General features: G+C 46.9%; 2 protein-coding genes across 2 annotated transcripts in view; both read left to right on the forward strand.

Annotated features, from left to right (window-relative positions):
- Nucleotides 1-6763, forward strand: part of LOC144611107 (uncharacterized) — a 15744-nt gene extending 8981 nt beyond the window's left edge. The window contains 3 exon segments of the mRNA XM_078430178.1: nucleotides 5513-5662; nucleotides 6317-6373; nucleotides 6711-6763. Coding sequence (XP_078286304.1) covers nucleotides 5513-5662; nucleotides 6317-6373; nucleotides 6711-6763 — 260 coding nt within the window.
- A 6190-nt stretch (nucleotides 6764-12953) lies between these two features.
- LOC144611108 (putative G-protein coupled receptor 142) lies at nucleotides 12954-13766 on the forward strand. Its single transcript, XM_078430179.1, has one exon. It carries the CDS (start codon nucleotides 12954-12956, stop codon nucleotides 13764-13766), a length of 813 nt encoding a protein of 270 aa, XP_078286305.1.
- The last annotated feature ends 6149 nt before the right edge of the window (nucleotides 13767-19915 follow it).

Consider the following 19915-nt stretch of genomic DNA (forward strand, 5'->3'; position numbering starts at 1 on the left):
GCAACGGGAACGGGATGTAACAGTGGAGATATACGACAATAATAGGACGAAAAATAGCGGATTAGTTAAAGATTAGAGGGAGAGTGAGGGAGAGGGACGTAAAGCGCAAAAGGCGTTCCGAGCGAGGGAAGCTGACGGAGGAGATGGAAAGTACGAGCAGGTCGAAATTGAGGGAATCGGCGTTAATATGTGGTGTGGACGGGTATGGCAGGTGAAAACCCGGGAGAGAGCGAAAATGGCGGGGACAAGGTGGGAAATACAGAGAAATAGAGAGAGAGGAGAGAGGAGAGAGGAGAGAGGAGAGAGGAGAGAGGGGAGAGGGGAGAGGGGAGAGGAGAGAGGGGAGAGATGGAGAGAGGGAGAGAGGGAGAGAGGGAGAGAGCACTTTGGAAAGAACGTGTGGAGTGTAGATACAGCAGAATGAGGGAAATCGTGGTTGATGCAGGGGGTGATAGGCGAAAAGAAAGTGGGGCGGACTGAGAGGTAGGGCAAAGATAGATGTGGGTAGATGGAGAGGACACGGAGAAACAGTGGAACAGAGAGGAGAGAGAAAAAGAAAAGACGGCTCAGCATTCTTAACTCCTGTCCATCTGCCGGCATGCAAGCAAAATTAAAGTTGTATCGGCAAAGGAAAACACAGATTACAGAAACAAGTTCCTGAAATTTCGACCTTCCCGGATTCACTGCTACGGGTTGGTTTAGTACAACAGATACAGGACTCGATGGGATGATATTTACTTGGGATCAGAAGGTACGAGGATGCAAAAAAATTGAGTCAGTGATTGAAGGATGGATGTCGAGATGCTATTTCAGCTGCCAGCACTTTCTAGACGTGTAGAAACGGTCACACGAAATGTGATTTGGAATTGCGGATTTGTGTAGAGAGACATGTTCAGAATTTAAGATATTTGGACTGCCTTCAAATGTGTTGCCATGAATAATCCACAAGATTTCAATTGATTGTTGGACATGTTGTGGCATGGGCAAGCTAATCCGCATACTGATCATTTCCGTGGCAGGTGGTCATACACGCAACAAGCAAGATCAGTTCCTTGCAGTAAATATAAGGTCAACGAGAGTATCACAAAATGCTCGAGTAACTCAGCGAGTCAGGCGAGAAGGAATGGATGACGTTTCGGGTCGAGACCTTCAGACTAATGTCAGGGGAGGGGGCGGGACAAAGAAAGGATGCAGCGGGAGACAGGAAGACAGTGGTAGAACTGGGAAGGGAGAGGGGAAAGAGCGGGACAGACGAGCTATGTCAAGTTAGATAAATCAATGTTCACCGTGGGCAGTAAGCCGCCCAAGCGAAATATGAGGTGCTGTTTCTCCAATTTTCGGTGGGCCTCACTATGACAATGGAGAAGGCACCTGAAAGAAAGGTCAGACAGGGAGTGGGAGGGGGAGTTGAAGTGCTGAGCCACCGGGAGATCAGATTGGTTAAGGCGGACTGAGAGAATTTGTTGAGCGAAACGATCGCCAGGCCTGCGTTTGGTCTCGCCTATGTAGAGAAGTTGACATATGGAACAGCCGATACAATAGATGAGTTTGGAGGAGGTGCAGCTGAACCTCTGCCTCACATGGAAAGGCTTGTTGGGTCCTTTGATGGAGTCGAGGGGTTAGGTAAAGGGACAGGTGTTGCATCTCCTGCGGTTGCAGCGGAAAGTATCCGAGGAGGGGGTGGTTTTGGTGGGAGGGGCGAGTGGACCAGGGAGTTACGGAGGGAACGGTCTCTGTGGAAATCAGAAAGGGGAGGCGATGGGAAGATGTGGCCAGTAGTGGGATCCCGCTCGAGGTGACGGAAATGTTGGAGGATAATGTGTTGTACGCGCCGGCTGATTGGGTGGAAGGTGAGAACGAGGGGGATTCTCTCCTTGTTAGGAAAGGGGAGAGGGGGAGCAAGAGCGGAGCTGCGGGATATAGAGGAGGCCCTAGTGAGGGACTCATCTATAATGGAAGAGCGGAAGCCCCGTTTCCTGAAGAATAGACAATAGACAATAGACAATAGGTGCAGGAGTAGGCCATTCAGCCCTTCGAGCCAGCACCGCCATTCAATGCGATCATGGCTGATCACTCTCAATCAGTACCCCGTTCCTGCCTTCTCCCCATACCCCCTCACTCCGCTATCCTTAAGAGCTCTATCCAGCTCTCTCTTGAAAGCATCCAACGAACTGGCCTCCACTGCCTTCTGAGGCAGAGAATTCCACACCTTCACCACTCTCTGACTGAAAAAGTTCTTCCTCATCTCCGTTCTAAATGGCCTACCCCTTATTCTTAAACTGTGGCCCCTTGTTCTGGACTCCCCCAACATTGGGAACATGTTTCCTGCCTCTAATGTGTCCAATCCCCTAATTATCTTATATGTTTCAATAAGATCCCCCCTCATCCTTCTAAATTCCAGTGTATACAAGCCCAATCGCTCCAGCCTTTCAACAGACGACAGTCCCGCCATTCCGGGAATTAACCTGATGCCCTAGTCTGAAACACCTCATCCGGGTCGCAGATCAAAGTCAAAGTCAAAGTCAAAGTCAACTTTATTGTCAATTTCCAGTTAATTTACACAGACAGAAAATCGAAATACCGTTTCCCACAATCCCGAGGAATGAAGTGCATTAAATTAGGTTAAAATTAAAAAGGCACAGCAAACAACAATCAATATAAAATATAGTCACTTCAATGAAAAAAAGATGAAAAAATAATGAACAGTAGTGCAAAGCCTGTCCATAGCAGCGTTAAAAAAAATGTCTGGTGCTGGATGTGCGTGTGTGTGGGGTGTTAAAGTCCAGATCCAATGGGGCAGGGGAGAGAGGAGGGAGGGAGGGGAGAGAGTTCAGCATCCTGACAGCCTGGTGGAAAAAACTGTTCTTTAGTCGGATGGTGCTCGACCTCAGGCTGCGAAACCTTCTCCCTGAAGGCAGGAGGGTGAAGAGGCTGTTGGAGGGGTGGGAGGGGTCACCCACAATGCTCAATGCTTTGCGGGTGAGGCGGGTGGTGTAAAGGACCAGGAGTGTTGGGAGTGAGGCGCCAGTGATCCTCTCAGCAGTGTTCACTATGCGCTGCAGGGTCTTACGGCTGGAGGCTGTGCAGCTTCCGAACCACACAGTGATGCAGCTGCTGAGGATGCTCTCAATGGCGCCTCGGTAAAAAGTGTACATGATGGGTGTGGGGGCTCCCGCTCTCTTCAGTTTGCGGAGGAAGTAGAGGCGCTGCTGGGCTTTCTTGGTGGTGTTGTTGCTCCAGGAGAGATCCTCGGTGATGTTCACCCCCAGGAATTTGGGGCTGCTCAGCTGCTCCACAGCAGCACCATTGATGGTCAGTGGGTGGGGGTGTTGGGTGTGCGTTCTCCTGAAGTCGGCAACAATCTCCTTTGTTTTCTCCACATTCAGGAAGAGATTGTTGTCTGTGCACCACGCGGTCAGCTGGTTCACCTCCTTCCTGTAGTGGGTCTCGTCGTTGTTGCTGATGAGACCCACCACGGTTATGTCGTCCGCAAACTTGACGAAGTGGTTGGAGCTGTGGGTGGGTGTGCAGTCGTGGGTCAGCAAGGTGAAGAGCAGGGGGCTTAACACACATCCTTGTGGGGCCCCCGTACTCAGCGTGATGGTGTCCGATGTGTTGCTGCCGACCCGTACAGACTGGGGTCTGGCAGTGAGGAAGTCCAGCAGCCAGTTGCAGAGAAGGGGGCTGAAGCCCAGATTTGTTAGTTTACAAACCAGCTGCTGGGGGATGATGGTGTTGAATGCTGAGCTAAAGTCTATGAACAGCATCCTAACATATGAGTTTTTAGTGTCCAAGTGGGTGAGGGCTGGGTGTAGAGCAGAGGAGATGGCATCCTCAGTGGACCGCTTAGCTCGATATGCAAACTGAAACTGGTCCAGGGAGGGGGGGAGGTTGGATCTGATCTGCTTCATGACCAGCCTCTCGAAGCACTTCATGATGGTTGAAGTCAGCGCTACAGGGCGGTAGTCGTTGAAGCAGGATGGAGAAGACTTCTTGGGCACAGGTATGATGGTGGTTTCTTTGAAGCACGAGGGAACAACAGCCTGGCTCAGGGAGATGTTGAAGATGTCTGTGAGGACATCTGTGAGCTCAGCTGCGCAATCTTTTAGATGCGGCGTAGACGGAGGAATTGGGAGGAGGGGGATAGACTTTTCACATGAAACAAAGTGGGAAGAAGTGTAGGCAAGATAGCTGTGTGAGTCAATAGGTTTCTTAGTGGGTGTCGGTCACTAGTGTGTCTCCTGTGATGGAGATGGTGAGATCCAAAAAAGGTAGGGAGGTGTCGGAGATGGTCCAAGTATATTTACGGGCAGGATGGAAATTACTGGTGAAATGCATGAAGTCAGTGAGTTCTGCATGGGTCCAAGAGGTAGCACCAATGCAGTCGTCAATGTAGCGGAGATGGGGTTCGGGGATGTAGTTCGGGGATGGGGCCAGTCTACGCCTGGATCAGGGATTGTTCGACGTACACGACAAAGAGGCATGCATAGCTAGGGCCCATGCGAGTGCCCATAGCTACGTCTCGGGTTTGGAGGAAGTGTGAGGAGTCAAAGGATAAGCTGCTGAGGGTAAGAACCAGCTCTGCTAGGCATAGCGATAGGCACACGTATGGGCCCCAGCTATGCCTGCCACTTTGGCGGGTACATCGAACAATCCCTGTTCTAGACGTACACTGGCCCTATCACCGAAATCTACCTCCGCTACGTTGATGACTGCACTGGTGCTACCTCGTGTACCCATGCAGAACTCACTGACGTATACATTTAACCACTAATTTCCATCCTGCTCTTAAATATACTAGACCACCTCTTACATCTCCCTACCGTTTCTGGATCTCATATATATATATAATATATATATATATATATATATATATATATATACACACACACACTCGCACTGAACATTTTTTAATCTCTCTCTCCTTTATTATATTGTTTACAGTGCACTATGTTATATATTCTGTTGCGATCCTGCAAGTAGGAATTTCGATGTTCTATCTGGGACATATGACAACAAAACACTCGTGACTCTTGACTCTTGACACTAAATGTCAACCGTGTCTTTCAGTCATGGCAGTGCTTATTGCTGCCCCTGGCCAGAGCGAAATACAAACCAGATATTCCAACATTAACTCATCAGTGTCCTCTATGAGCTCTTGCTTGGCCTGAAGTGACCACTGAACGTTTCAGCCAAAGCTCTCTGCCTGTAATTTATTTTTTACAATTCGGTTGTTTAAAGTGTTATTGTGAATTGCTGATCCCAATTGATGCATTATCCTGGGAGCATTCGACGTAATTTGTTTATTCAGTATGTGTTACTAAAATTAAAGACCAGGTGACAGGTGTCGCTCGGGAATTCTGTCCTCTATATTAAGAGATGTGTGGACATCTCATCACTGGTGTGACACGGGGCTGCTGTGTTACATCAGGCGCGGAATCGTCACTTTTGTGAAATATGGAAATTTGGAAACTGGGTCAAATAATGACAATTTACTATCCTGTTCTGGCAGCTGTTGGTGTTCCCGGTGAGTCGACATTCATTTATACGAATGGTCTTCATCTTGTTGACTCTAACGATGCCGGCGTTTACTGCCTGGCACACTTATGTTCACGCAGGAAGCTGCATATTCGGGAACCTTTAGGAAAGCATAAAGTTCCAGGTGAACACTGAAGCTCAGGCTGTATCTGAGGACGGAAAGGTTGTGACCCGCAACGTCGCCTATCCATTCCCTCCTAAGATGCAGCTTAACCCGGTTAGTTCCTCCGCTTACATCCCCATGGTAGGAAAACTGATTTCTCTAACTTCAAGTAACCCTTCCATTCCCTCTATCTCCATACCTCCCCCACCCACGTCGTCCAACTTCAAAGTCGTCTTGTTGAGCCATTGTCCGTACTCTTTCTCACCTAACAAATAACAATGACCTGTCTCCTTCCTCACCGTTACTTTGTTGCATATCAATGTTTAATTTGTTAAATATCTCTCAATATCACCCTCAATATTTCTCGTTTCCCTTTCCCCTGCCTCGCAATCTCAAGATAGGTCTTGACCCGAATCCTCACTTGTTCCTTTTCCACATAGATGCTGTTTGACTCCCAACGTTACCTCGGCTTTTTGTGCCTATCGTCTGCTTAAACCAGTATCTGCAGTTCCTTTCTACAGTGAATTCCTCCGTCACTTCAACTTGGACACTGGCGATTTTTCTGCACTCTCTTTACACTGTAATGCTGCATTTACTCAATCCTAACGTTGCATTCGAGTTAACTCCGCGTCACAATATAAACTATGATCTCAGGCAATGTTTTCTGTTGCAAAGGTGAATGTGTGAACGAATGTTGGTGCCATGTCGGCAGTGACTTTTCGAATTTATGCGGTAAGTTCGGGCAATGCGGAAGCAGAATACATGGTGCCGATACAGTCCGTGAGGTAACGACTAAATTAAGGCATGAAGGAGTTCCTCTATTTCCCCCCTTTTTGGATACTGACTCGAAATTAGCTTGTGTTGGAAAGAACTGCACATGCTGGTTTAAATCGAAGGGAGACACAAAATGCTTAAGTAATTCGGCGGGACATGAAGCATATCTGGAAAGAACGAATTGATGAGGTGTGGGGTCGAAACCCTTCTTCAGACTGAAGAAGTCTCTTGACCCGAAACGTAACGCATTCCCTCGAAATTAGCTTGCTGTATAAGGACGTTCCTTCCATTTCAGGAAATTTAGATCGGACCACAAAACTGACCTTTGGAAAACGGTTGCGTGTTTGATGTAGCCACGTGCTAGAGTTTCATATCTGTTCATCTGTTTATGTTTTTGGTCGCTGTTGAAACGTTATACATTCGCGAAATAAAATCCGACTGGTTATTTGCCTGTTGGAGCTCTGCTTCAAGGAACGGATTTTTATTTCTCAGCGCTGTTGGTGATTCTATTGAAGAAATGTCATTCACTCTTGGGGCAAACTGCATTATGGTCTCGACCGAGAGTACATCAGGAATCAACAGAATACATTCAAATCATCGTCTAGATAAGCTTACAGCCTAAAAATCGCATGTTCTTCGAGAATGTCTATGGGTTATGTCTGAAACGTGAATTGACCGGTGCACAGTGGATAACGCCTTACTCAAAGTTAATTTCTCCATCCGGGCACCACTGTTAAAGGCTGCAGTTTGATATCACCTTCAATAAACGGTGAGGTGCATTCGGTTGATTGAGGTTTACAATAACTTTGTCGTTCTTCGTAGTGATATGTTCGATTTTAGCATCACTTCTCTCTGATCCAACATTCAGTGGTGGAGCTGAATTGGTCAACGAAAATCACACTACACTTGCCAGACAATGTCTTCACGAATCGAGGGAAACACAATACTAGCACTTAACGCGATCGCCGCCGTTCAACCCACTTCTATCAGTCATTCGTCCAACCCAGTGGATCCAGTGAGTTCTTGATTAATGCGGGTGTCAGGGATTATGGGAATTAGGGAGAGATATATCAGCTATCATTGAATGGCGCAGTAGCCTCATTCTGCAAATTTCATCTGTGAACTCCCCTTCGACTTACTCATAGGTAAACACAAAATGCTGGAGTAACTCAGCGAGTCAGGCAGCATCTCGAGAGTGAAGAAATCGGTGAGGTTTCGGGTCGAGACCCTCCTTCAGAATAATATGTCACCCATTCCTTCTCTTCCTTGCCTGACTCGATGAGTTATTCCAGCATTTTGTGTCAACCGTCTATTTAAACCCGCATCTGCAGTTACTTTTTCCCTCGACTTGCTCATTACCTGTTTAACCTTCTGCCATAGTCGTTTCTACTGCAGTTTCAACAGGCGAACTTTGAATTTCGCCCACTACACTTGCAGATTGTCAGGATCATACTGTGCCTTCACCCTGCCTAGTCCCTAGTGCATCTTTACACTGCCCACTCCTCATTTCGCATTCGCCCTTTCCAATCCCCACCGCACATTCATCCGGATCTCTCCCCATTACAGCTTCACGCAGAGGAATCCCCATTGCACCTTCACCTTGCCCAAATCCCGCCGTACGTCCCCGTTGTCTAAATCCCACTGCACATACACCTTGCCCACCTTACGTTATCCGGACCAACTTCGCCTCTCCCTCCATAGCTTGTGCAGCAGATACACCACAACCACTCCTCACAACAACTACACACTGTCTGAAATCCCTTTGTATTCGCAAGTTTAATGTGGATAAGTGTGAGGTTATCAACTTTGGTGGTAGAATAGGAAGGCAGATTATTATCTGAATGGTGTCAAGTTAGGAAAAGGGGACGTACAACGAGATCTGGGTGTCCTAGTGCATCAGTCACTGAAAGGATGCATGCAGGTACTGCAGGCAGTGAAGAAAACCAATGGAATGTTGACCTTCATAACAAGAGGAGTTGAGTATAGGAGCAAAGAGGTCCTTCTGCTGTTGTACAGGGCGCTAGTGAGACCGCACCTGGAGTACTGTGTGTAGTTTTCGTCTCCAAATTTGAGGAAGGATATTCTTGCTATTGAGGGCGTAGGTTTACTAGGTTAGTTTCCGGAATTGCGGGACTGTTGCATGTTGAAAGACTGGAGCGGCTAGGGTTGTGTACACTGGAATTTAGAAGGATGAGAGGAGATCTTATCGAAACATATAAGATTATTAAGGGGTGGACACGTTACAGGCAGGAAACATGTTCTCAATGATGGCAGAGTCCAGAACAAGGGGCCACAGTTTAAGAATAAGGGGCAGGCCATTTAGAACGGTGATGAGGAAAACCCTTTTCAGTCAGGGAGTTGTAAATCTGTGGAAATCTCTGCCTCAGAAGGCAGTGGAGGCCAATTCTCTGAATTCATTCAAGACAGAGCTAGATAGAGCTCTTAAGGATGGCGGCGTCAGGGGGTATGGGGAGAGGGCGGGAACGGGGTACTGATTGGGAATGATCAGCCATGATCACATTGAATGGTGGTGCTGGCTCGAAGAGCCGAATGGCTTCCTCCTGCACCTACTGTCTATTGTCTATTGTCTATTGATCCTTTTTCATACACTTAATCCGTTCTCATACACGTAGTCTCCCGTCCCCCTCCTCCAAGTACCGTCCTTTCTTTGTCCTCGTCCTCTCGAATCTGTTCAATCCTCTTGTATCAAACGTTCTGCAAGTTTACGCTCTCGCCTTTTTTCAACAATCTGCCTATCGACGCCCCCACCCCCCACCCAGCCCCCCCCCACCCGCTTGCGTTCAGCTGCAACCTGCCATGCTTTGTCTTGCAACTCCTCTCTTCCGCCTTTCATTTCCCCCCTGCAATTATCTAGATAATGTAGTATGATATAGATAAATGTGAGGTTATCCACTTTGACGGCAAAAACAAGGAGGCAGATTATTATTTCAATGGTGTCAGGTTAGGTAAAGGGAAGTGCAAGGAGACCTAGGTGTCCTTGTACACCAGTCACTGAAAGTTGGCGTGCTGGTCAGCAGGCAGTGAAGAAAGCTAAAAGGCATGGTGGCCTTCATAACGAGTGGATTTCAGTGTAGGAGTAAAGAGGTTCTTCTGCAGTTGTTTCTAGTCTTGGTAACACCACATCTGGGACCGCAGCTATGTACAATATACATTAATGACTTGGATGAAGGTATCAAAAGTACCATGAGCATATTTGCAGATGATACAAAGCTGAGTGGTAGTGTAAACTGTGAGGAAGATGCTATGAGGTTGCAGGGGACAGGTTGTGTGAGTGGGCGGATGCGTGGCAGATGCAGTTTAATGTGGATGTATGAGGTTTTCCACTTTGGTGGTAAGAATAGGAAGGCAGATTATTATCTGAATGGTTTCAAGTTAGGAAAAGGGGACGCACAACGAAATCTGGGTGTCCTGGTGCACCAGTCACTGAAATGAAGCATGCAGGTACAGCAGGCAGTGAAGAAAGCCAATGGAATGTTTGGCCTTCATAACAAGAGTAGTTGAGTATAGTAGCAAAGAGGTCCTTCTGCTGTACAGGGCCCTAGCGAGACCACACCTGGAGTACTGTGTGCAGTTTTGGTCTCCAAATTTGAGGAGGGATATTCATGCTATTGAGGGCGTGTAGCGTAGGTTTACTCGGTTAATTCCCGGAATGGCGGGACTGTCGTATGTTGAAAGACTGGAGCGACTAGGCTTGTATACACTGGAGTTTAGAAAGATGAGAGGGGATCTTATCGAAACATATAACATTATTAAGGGGCTGGACACGTTATAAGCAGGAAACATGTCGCAATGTTGGGGGAGTCCAGAACCAGGGGCCGCAGTTTGAGAATAAGGGGTAGGCCATATAGAACGGAGATGAGGAAAACCTTTTTCAGTCAGAGAGTTGTGAATTTGTGGAATTCTCTGCCTCAGAAGGCAGTAGAGGGCAATTCTCTGAATGCCTTCAAGAGAGAGCTAGATAGAGCTCTTAAGGATAGCGGAGTCAGGAGGTCTGGGGAGAAGGCAGGAACGGGGTACATTATCATATCATATCATATCATATATATACAGCCGGAAACAGGCCTTTTCGGCCCTCCAAGTCCGTGCCGCCCAGCGATCCCCGTACATTAACACTATCCTACACCCACTAGGGACAAGTTTTTTTTAACATTTACCCAGCCAATTAACCTACATACCTGTACGTCTTTGGAGTGTGGGAGGAAACCGAAGATCTCGGAGAAAACCCACGTAGGTCACGGGGAGAACGTACAAACTCCTTACAGTGCAGCACCCGTAGTCAGGATCGAACCTGAGTCTCCGGCGCTGCATTCGCTGTAAAGCAGCAACTCTACCGCTGCGCTACCATGATCAAATTGAATGGTGGTGCTGGCTCGAAGGGCCGAATGACCTACTCCTGCACCTATTGTCTGTTTTCTATTGTATTGTGTACAGTTTTTGTCTCATAATTTGAGGAAGGACATCCTTGTAATTGAGGTGCTGGAGTAGTCTGGCGTGCTGACCTCTACCGGACCGAGGCCAGACGACAACTCTCGGACACCTCTTCCTACTTATCCCTGGACCATGACCCCACCGACAAACATCAGACCTTTATCATCAGTACCGTCACGGACCTAACCATTTCCGGTGATCTACCATCCAATGCCTCCAAACTTATAGTTCCCCAGCCCCGCACGGCCCGCTTCTACCTCCTACCCAAAATTCATAAACAGAACTGTCCCGGCAGACCCATTGTCTCTGCCTGCTCATGTCCCACACAACTTATTTCCACTTACCTTGACTCCAAGCCGAGTCTATCCAGTCCCTGGTTAAATCCCTCCCCACGTCCGTCCCAGACACCTCATACGCTCTCCATCTTCTCGATAACTTCCGGTTCCCAGGCCCCCATTCCCTCATCTTTACCATGGATATCCAGTCATTCTACACTTCCATTCCCCACAAGGATGGTCTCGAAGCCCTCCGTTTCATCCTCGGCCGTAGAACCAGCCAATCCCCATCTACAAACACTCTCCTCCGCCTAACAGAGCTGGTACTTACCCTTAACAACTTCTCCTTTGACTCCTCCTACTTCCTCCAACCCAGAGGCGTAGCTATCGGCACTCGCATGGGCCCTAGCTACGCCTGCCTCTTTGTCGGGTACGTCGAACAATCCATGTTCCGGGCATACGCCGGCCCGATCCCCGAACTCTACCTCCGCTACATCGACGACTGCATTGGTGCTACCTCTTGTACCCATGCAGAACTCACTGACTTCATACACTTCACTTCCAATTTCCATCCTGCCCTTAAATTTACCTGGACTATCTCCGACATCTCCCTCCCGTTTCTGGACCTCACCATCTCCATCACAGGAGACAGGCTATTGACTGACATGTACTATAAACACACTGACTCGCACAGCTATCTGGAATACACTGCCTCCCACCCAGTCTCCTACTCCCAATTCCTCCGTCTACGCCGCATCTGCGCCCGGCACGAGATGTTTCATACTAGGGCATCAGGGATGTCCTCATTCTTCAGGAAACGGGGCTTCCCCTCTTCCATTATAGATGAGGCTCTCACTAGGGTCTCTTCTACATCCCGCATCTCCGCTCTTGCTCCCCCTCCCCCCATTCGTAACATGGACACCTTCCACCCCACCATCCAGCGTATTCAACAAATCATCCGGCAACATTTCCTTCACCTACAACGGGATCCCGGCACTGGCCATACCTTCCCATCCCCTCCCCTCTCTGCGTTCCGCAGAAACCATTCCCTCCGTAACTCCTTGGTCCACTCATCCCTTCCTACCCAAACTACCTCAACTCCCGTGCAACCGCACGAGATGCGACACCTGTCGCTTTACCTCCCCCCTCACCTCAATCCAAGGACCCAAACAGTCTTTCCTGGTGAGACAGAGGTTCACCTGCACCTCCTCCAACCTCATCTATTGCATCCGCTGCTCCAGATGTCAACTTATTTACATCGGCGAAACCAAACTGAGTTGAGAAGGAACTTGTTCACCCGGAGAGTAGTGAATTTGTGGAATGCTCTGCCACAGAGGGCAGTGGAGGCCAAATCTGGATGAATTTAAGAGAGAGTTAGATAGTGCTCTAGCAGCTAGTAGAATCAAGGGATATGGGGAGAAGGCAGGCACGGGTTACTGATTGTGGATGATCAGCCATGATGAAATAAATGGCGGTGCTGGCTCGAAGGGCCGAGTGGCCTGCTGCTGCATCTATTTTCTATGTTTCCATGTTTCTGTGTTTCTAATCGGTCTGAAGGCGCCGAGCGGAAACGTCGCCTATCCATTTTATCCAGGGATGCTGCCTTACCCGGGCAGTTACTCCTGCAGCTTGTCTTTTTTTTTAATGGTAAAACAGTTTCAGCGGCACTTTATTTCTACAAGTCGTCGTTGATCTCACGTATCAACTTCTTCTGTTTTGTTCTCCTTTCGCCTGCAGTGAACATGCTGACGATTCTGATCCTGTCCCAAGGGAAGTGCGGTCTCACCAAATGCATCACTCGCTACCTGGTGGGGATGTCAATGGCCGATCTCCTGGTCATCATCACCGACGTCTTATTGAGAACAGTTGCTGTTATGTATTTTCCACGTTCATTCCTGAACATCACGCCTGTCTGCTCCACTAGCTTTGTCCTAGCTGTTGCATCCACGCTAATCTCTGTGTGGTTCACGGTCGCGTTCACATTCGATCGATTCGTGGCCATTTGCTATCAGAATGTGAAAGCGAAGTATTGCACCGAGAGAACGGCGACAGTTATTATGGGGATTGTGTGCGTATTTAGCTGTTTAATCGGTGTGCCCTGGTATTTTGCTATCGACCCAGAGTACAATACGGAAAATAAACCCTGGGGATGCGTCTTGAAACAGGCTTTCTTAAACCTAAGTTCATGGGCTTCATTTGAGCTGTTCATGTACACTTTAATTGCGTGGTTCCCGTTCCTTCTGCTGTTGTTGCTCAACTCGCTGACCGCCAGACACGTTTTAATGTCCGGTCGTATTCGCAGAGGGCTCCGGAGCCGTAATAGTGGAGATAATGACAAGGACCCGGAGATGGAGAACCGAAGGAAATCCGTTGTTCTACTCTTCTGTATATCGGGCAGTTTTATGTTGTTATGGAGCACAGAAGTAATATATATATTGGCCGAGCGTGTATTCGGGGCTCCGTATGTAAAGGACAGTGACTGCGAAGCAATCGCATTCATGCTTCAGCGTCTGAGCACCTGTACAAATACGGCAATATACGGCCTGACACAAAACAAATTCAGAGAGCAGGTGAAGAGTGCTGTGAAGTACCCGATATATCTCATTATAAAATTAATTTTAAAATAGAAATGCTTGCTGATCATAATAATCAAGTAGCCAAGTTTTTTTTGTAACATACGAGGAATTTCATTTGTCATAGCAATAAAGAGCAACAAAAGAGACAATATACATTTTACCACAAACACACACCACAGTGACTCTCCACATTCCTCACTGTGATCGAAGGCGAAAAAAGTTCAATCTCTTCCCTTCTTTGTTCTCCTGCGGCCGCGGGCCTCGAGCCTTCCGTTTACGGCAAAATAGGACATCAGAAACGGGATTATAGAAATATAGAAACGTAGAAAATAGTTGCAGGAGAAACCCATTTGGCTCTTCGAGCCAGCACCGCCATTCATTGTGATCATGGCTGATCATCCACAATCAGTCACCTGTGCCTGCCTTCTCACCATATCCCTTGATTCCACTAACCCCGAAAGCTCTCTCCAACTCTCTTTTAAATTCATCCAGTGAAATGGACTTCTGTGGCAGAGAATTCCACAAATTCTCAACTCTCTGGGTGAAAACGTTTCTTCTCACCTCAGTTTTAAATGGCTCCCGTTTATGTTAGACTGTGTCCCCTGGTTCTGGCAGCCCCCCCCCCCCCCCACCACCACCACCACCACCCCAACATTGGGAACAGATTTCCTGCATCCGGCTTGTCTCGTCCTTTTATGATTTTATACGTCTTTATAAGATCCCCTCTCTTTCTTCTAAACTCCAATGAATACAAGCCTAGTCTTTCCAATCTATCCTCATATTACCGTTCCTCCATGCCAGTGATTAACCTCGTGAACCTGCGCTGCACTGCCAAGGACGTCCTTCCTCAAATTAGGAGATCAAAACTGCACACAATACTCCAGATGTGTTCTCACCAAGGCCCAGTATAACTGCAGAAGGACTTCTTTGGTCCTGTATTAAAATCCTCTCATTTTGAAGGCCAACCTTTCTTCACTGCCTGCAATACCTGCACGCTTACTTTCAGTGACTGGTGTTACAGGGACACCAAGGTCTCGTTGCACTTCCCCTTTACCTAATCTGACACCATTGAGATAATAATCTGCCTGCTTGTTTTTGCCGCCACAGTGGACAACCTCACATTTTATCGACATTATACAGCATCTGCCATGCCTCTGCCCACTCACTCAACCTGTCGAAATCACCCTGCAACCTCCTCGCAGTTCACACTACCACCCAGCCTTGAGTCATCCGCAAACTTGCTAGTGTTACTTCTAATTCCATCATCCAAATCATTAATATATATTGTAAATAGTTGCGGCGCCAGCACCGAGCCTTGAGGGACTTCACACTCCACCTCCTGCCCATTCTTAAAAGGACCCGTTTATTCCTGCTCTTTGCTTCCTGTCTGCCAACCAATTCTCTATCCATGTCAATACCCTACCCTCAATACCATGTGCCCTAATTTGCTACCTGATCAAACGCTTTCTAAAAGTGTAGATACACTACGCCAACTGACCGTCATTCATCCATTTTACTTGTCACATCCTCAAAAATTTGCAGAAGATTAGTCAAGCAGGGTTTCCCCTTCATAAATCCATGCTGACTTGGACCAATCCTTTTACCGCTATCCAAATGCGCCGTTATTACCTGTTTAATAATTGACTCCAGCAACTTCCCCACCACTTTTGTCAGGTTAACTGGTCTAAAATCCCCCGTTTTCTCTCTCTCTTCTTACTTGAAAAGTGGGATAACATTAGGTACCCTCCAATCCACAAGAAATTACCCTGAATCTATTGATCATTGGAAAATGATCACCAATGCGTCCACGATTTTTTAAGCCCCCTCATTAAGTGCACTGGGATGGAGACCATCAGGCTTGGGGATTTATCAGCCTTCACTCCTATCTGTCTACCCAATGCTATGACTCACCTAATGGAAATTCCTTTCAGTTCCTCTGGTCTCCCTTGATCCTCTGTCCAAGATTCAAGATCAAGATAGCTTTATTTGTCATCCAATATTGGACGAAATTCAGTCCACTGATGCACCTGGGAGATTGTTTGCGTCTTCCTCAGTGAAGACATATCCGAAGTACCTGTTCAACCCTACTGTCATTTCCTTGTTACCCATAATAAATTCACCGGTTTCTGCCTTCAAGGGACCCACATTTGTCTTTACTAATCAATCTCAACAATCTTAACAATCTAAAAGAAGCTTTTACTGTCCTTTCTTTAATTCACTAATCTTTTTCTCTTAACAATCCAAAAGAATCTTTTACTATCCTTCTTGGAAAAGAGAACGGTCTTGGTTTTGGAAATTCTTGAAAAGATATGAAAATCGGGTTATTTTTTTGCTAAGTGTGACGGGGTAGAGGCCTGCATGATGAGTTACATACATCTGTCAAATATATGTATGTTTTTATTTATTTATGAATTGGGAAAATAAAGTTGAAAGTTACTCTAACAGCGATGAAATGTCTCGCAGAGGCATTGATTTCTGACGAATTATGTCACTAATTTAGAAGGATGAGGGGGGTCTTCATTAGAACGTACCGAATAGTGAAAGGCTTGGAGGGAGTGGATGTCAAGAGCATGTTTCCACCAGTGGGAGAGTCCAGGACTAGAAGTCATAGTCTCAGCATTAAAGGACGTTCTTTTAGGAAGGAGATGTGGAGAAATGTATTTAGTCAGAGGGTGGTTAAATTGTGGAATTCTTTGCGCGGCCAAGATAAAGGTGAAATAGACCGAGGATGGTGGAGCAGAACAATGTACAAGAAGGCGAAAGAAGGCTCTGGCAACAAGACAGAGGGAAATGGGAGTTCTATCTAACAGTGAGATTTGGAGAAAGGAAGGCAAGAAACGGAAGGAGAGATCGTGGTGGAGGGAGTGTGATGGGAGAATGGTTTTGAGGAGCGTGATGACTGGACGAGGAAGAGAGAGACTTACAACCGTCGTGGAACCCGTGCAGTTGTACGCTGTTCTATATCTTTCAAGGAGCACGCTGTCTGTCCGTGCACTCGCTTCTCCACATTAAAAATATGTCATGCACAGACATCCCTTAGAAGGGACAACGTGTGTGGCTCCACGATCAGGAAAAGACCCCCGAGGTGGGCAATAATGCTCGACTTCGAGCGACATCCCTACATGGTTGCTTCAGGCAGCCGTGTCACTCCCTGTCAAAACCAATTACCCTGAACATTTGGTCACCAAACCTGTCAACGTTGTCTTCTCCCCGCCTCTTTGTTCAGAACGGATACACTGACTTCAAAGGCAATCGCCCACACAAGTCCTGTTACATTAGAGAGGGGACGGGAATAGAAGGGGAGGGCAGTGGGACGGTGGGTAAAGAAGGGGACGAGGAGGAGTCAGCGGTGAGTAGCAAATAGAATGAGGGCAAAATGGACCGAGAGAGAGAGGGGCAAAGAAAGAATAGGGCGGTATTGTGGGGAGTGAGAGAGAAAGTGTTAGAGAGGCAGCGGGAGGGAGACATCGATGAGTGTGATTTAGAGAGGAAGGAGGGAATAGAGAAGGTAAAGGAGGAAGGAATGGGGAGGGGAGAGAATGGGAGGGAAAAATAAAGTGAAGAATGTTATATTTAGAGGGTGGGAAGAGTGGGAAGAGTGATAGCGATGGAGATTCATCTGTACGAATGGTCTTCATCTTGTTGACTCTAACGATGCTGGCGTTTACTGCCTGACGCACTTATGTTCACGCAAGAAGCTGCAGATTCGGGGACATTTAGGAAAGCATAGAATTCTAGAGGAACACTGAAGCCCAGGCTGTAACTGAGGACGGAAAGGTTGTGTCCCAAAACGTCGCCTATCCATTCCCTCCTAAGATGCTGCCTAGCCCGGTGAGTTCCTCCGTTTGCATCCCAGTGGTAGGAATAATGATTTCTCTAACTTCATGTAACCCTTGCATTCCCTCTCTTTCTCCATCCCTCCCCCACCCACGTCGTCCAACTTCAAAGTTGTATTGTTGAGTCATTGTCCGTAATCTTTATCACCTAACAAACAACTAACCTGTCTCCTTCATCACCGCTACGTTTTTGCATATTCCCGGCACGGTGGCGCAGCGGTAGAGTTCCTGCCTTACAGCGAATGCAGCGCCGGAGACTCAGGTTCGATCCTGATTACGGGCGCCGTCGGTACGGAGTTTGTACGTTCTCCCGTGGGTTTTGCGTGGGTTTTCTCCGAGATCTTCGGTTTCCTCCCACACTCCAAATACGTACAGGTTTGTAGGTTAATTGGCTTGGCAAATGAACAAATTGTCACTAGTGGGTGTAGGATAATGTTAGTGTGCGGGGATCGCTGGGCGGCGCGGACCCGGCTGTTTCTGCGCTGTATCTCTAAATCTAAAAATATATATATCTTTGTTTCAATTGTTAAATATCTCTCCCTATTACCGTCAATATCTCTCGTTTCCCTTACCCCTGACTCGCCGTGTGAAGAAACGTCTCAACCCGAATCCTTTTCTACAGAGATGCTATTTGACTCGCAGTGTTACCTCTGCTTTTTGTGCCGAACTTCTGTTTAAACCAGTATATGCAGTTTCTTCCTACAGAGAGTGAGAATCTATGCTATTAGCTGGTATAGTCAATTAGAGATATTATATTTTGTTGTAGTAAAGATGGTTTCTTTTGTTGTTTTAGCTAATATAAAATGGATGCTTATTTTAGTGGAAAGCTGTAAGATGGATGCTTGTGGCAGAAATGTTATCCTTGGGAACAGAATGTGTTTGTCCCTTTACGAGTGATAAGGAGTGTACAGAAGAGATGGGCTATTGTCCTCTCCCACTCTGTCTGACTGCGAGTACTGTGTATTGAAACAGTAAAGCAAGGTCATGCAGCTGCGAGATTGCTCGTCTATAGAGATAAGAAAGTTTCTTTCTTATTAGCAACTCCTTATTTGGGTGCGTGTGAAAGTAGGAAAAGTTTGAATCCACGCTAGGTAAATTGATGCGTTTCTCTAAATACATGTGACTTATATTAATGGTTTGGTTTTTGAGCATGTGACCTGTATCAATGATTTTGTCTTCTCTGTAACCATGGAAATTGTATTAGATGTGTAATTGGTCATTGTATTAGATGTGTAATTGGTCCTTGATTTCTTTTTGTCACACCTCTCTTTTTCTGTATAAAAAAGTAAACAATCGTGGAGAAGTTGTTCTTCCCCTGCCCTGAGTTGAGGTCTCTTCAGACACTAGTGTTGTGTCTGGAGATCTTCTCGATAAGAACCCCATGGTGGAATAAATCTGATGTGCTAATCCAGTATCACGTGTGATTATTCAGACTGAAGGTAAAGAATTTGATTTAACATTTGGTGGCAGCGGTGGGATTTCAAAAGACAATTACCACGAGTTCGCGGCCAAGGAGCTGAGAAGTCTCGGAGGCAGAGAGAGGAATTGGGCCCCCAATGCAAGTGGTTTGTTTTACTGCATCGGTTTCCTCTGATCTGTCGTCTGATGATGAATTGGCCATTCGCTAACTCTTGTGTGATATCTTGACGAAATCAGGTCAGTCTGGTGAATACTGGAAGCGGCAGATATTTTGGTCAGTGATTGGTATCACTGGGAGTCGACTATAATTAAATGATATCGATATCAATACCACTGGGTCAGGTTTCAGTCCTGAGAGAGTGGGGCACAGGTCAGGTTTCAGTCCTGAAAGTGCGGACGTTGTTCAGGTTTCAGTCCTGAAAGCGTGGGTTACAGTCGCTGTAAGATTGGGTCCGATTGTGTGTATGAAAGTGTTGTGAGGTGTGTGAACTTGTGTGAAGTGTTGTGGGGGGTATTAAGATGTGTGACGTTTGGAATGCGACTGTGTAATTTGTGTCATTTGCAACGCACTGTGTTGAATTATCAGTCAGCAAGATGGGTAATCGTTTGGATACTACAACTGAATCAAACAGTGCTTTGCAAATCTTATGTGAACGGTATCCTGACAAATCGGAGCAATTCAGACAATTGTCGGGGGAGTTAAACAAGAAATTAGGGGATGACTTTTGGCCATTAGAAGGAATAAAGGCTCTGGATGATGTTAAGAAGGTTCAGGAGATAATTTGGAAGAGTAATAGGGGTACTCTGGCAAAGGAACTTATTGCCCTGTGGAAACAGTATTGTCAAGAATTAAGGGAAGCTTCAGTGTTGGCAAGTTGGCAGGATAATGCTTTGAAATTGGGAATAGGAATTACAGGAGGGGGAGTGGCTAAATCAGCCGGAGTG

The sequence above is a fragment of the Rhinoraja longicauda genome, chromosome 39 (assembly GCF_053455715.1).
Source record: "Rhinoraja longicauda isolate Sanriku21f chromosome 39, sRhiLon1.1, whole genome shotgun sequence".
NCBI classification, from domain to species: Eukaryota; Metazoa; Chordata; class Chondrichthyes; order Rajiformes; family Arhynchobatidae; genus Rhinoraja; species Rhinoraja longicauda.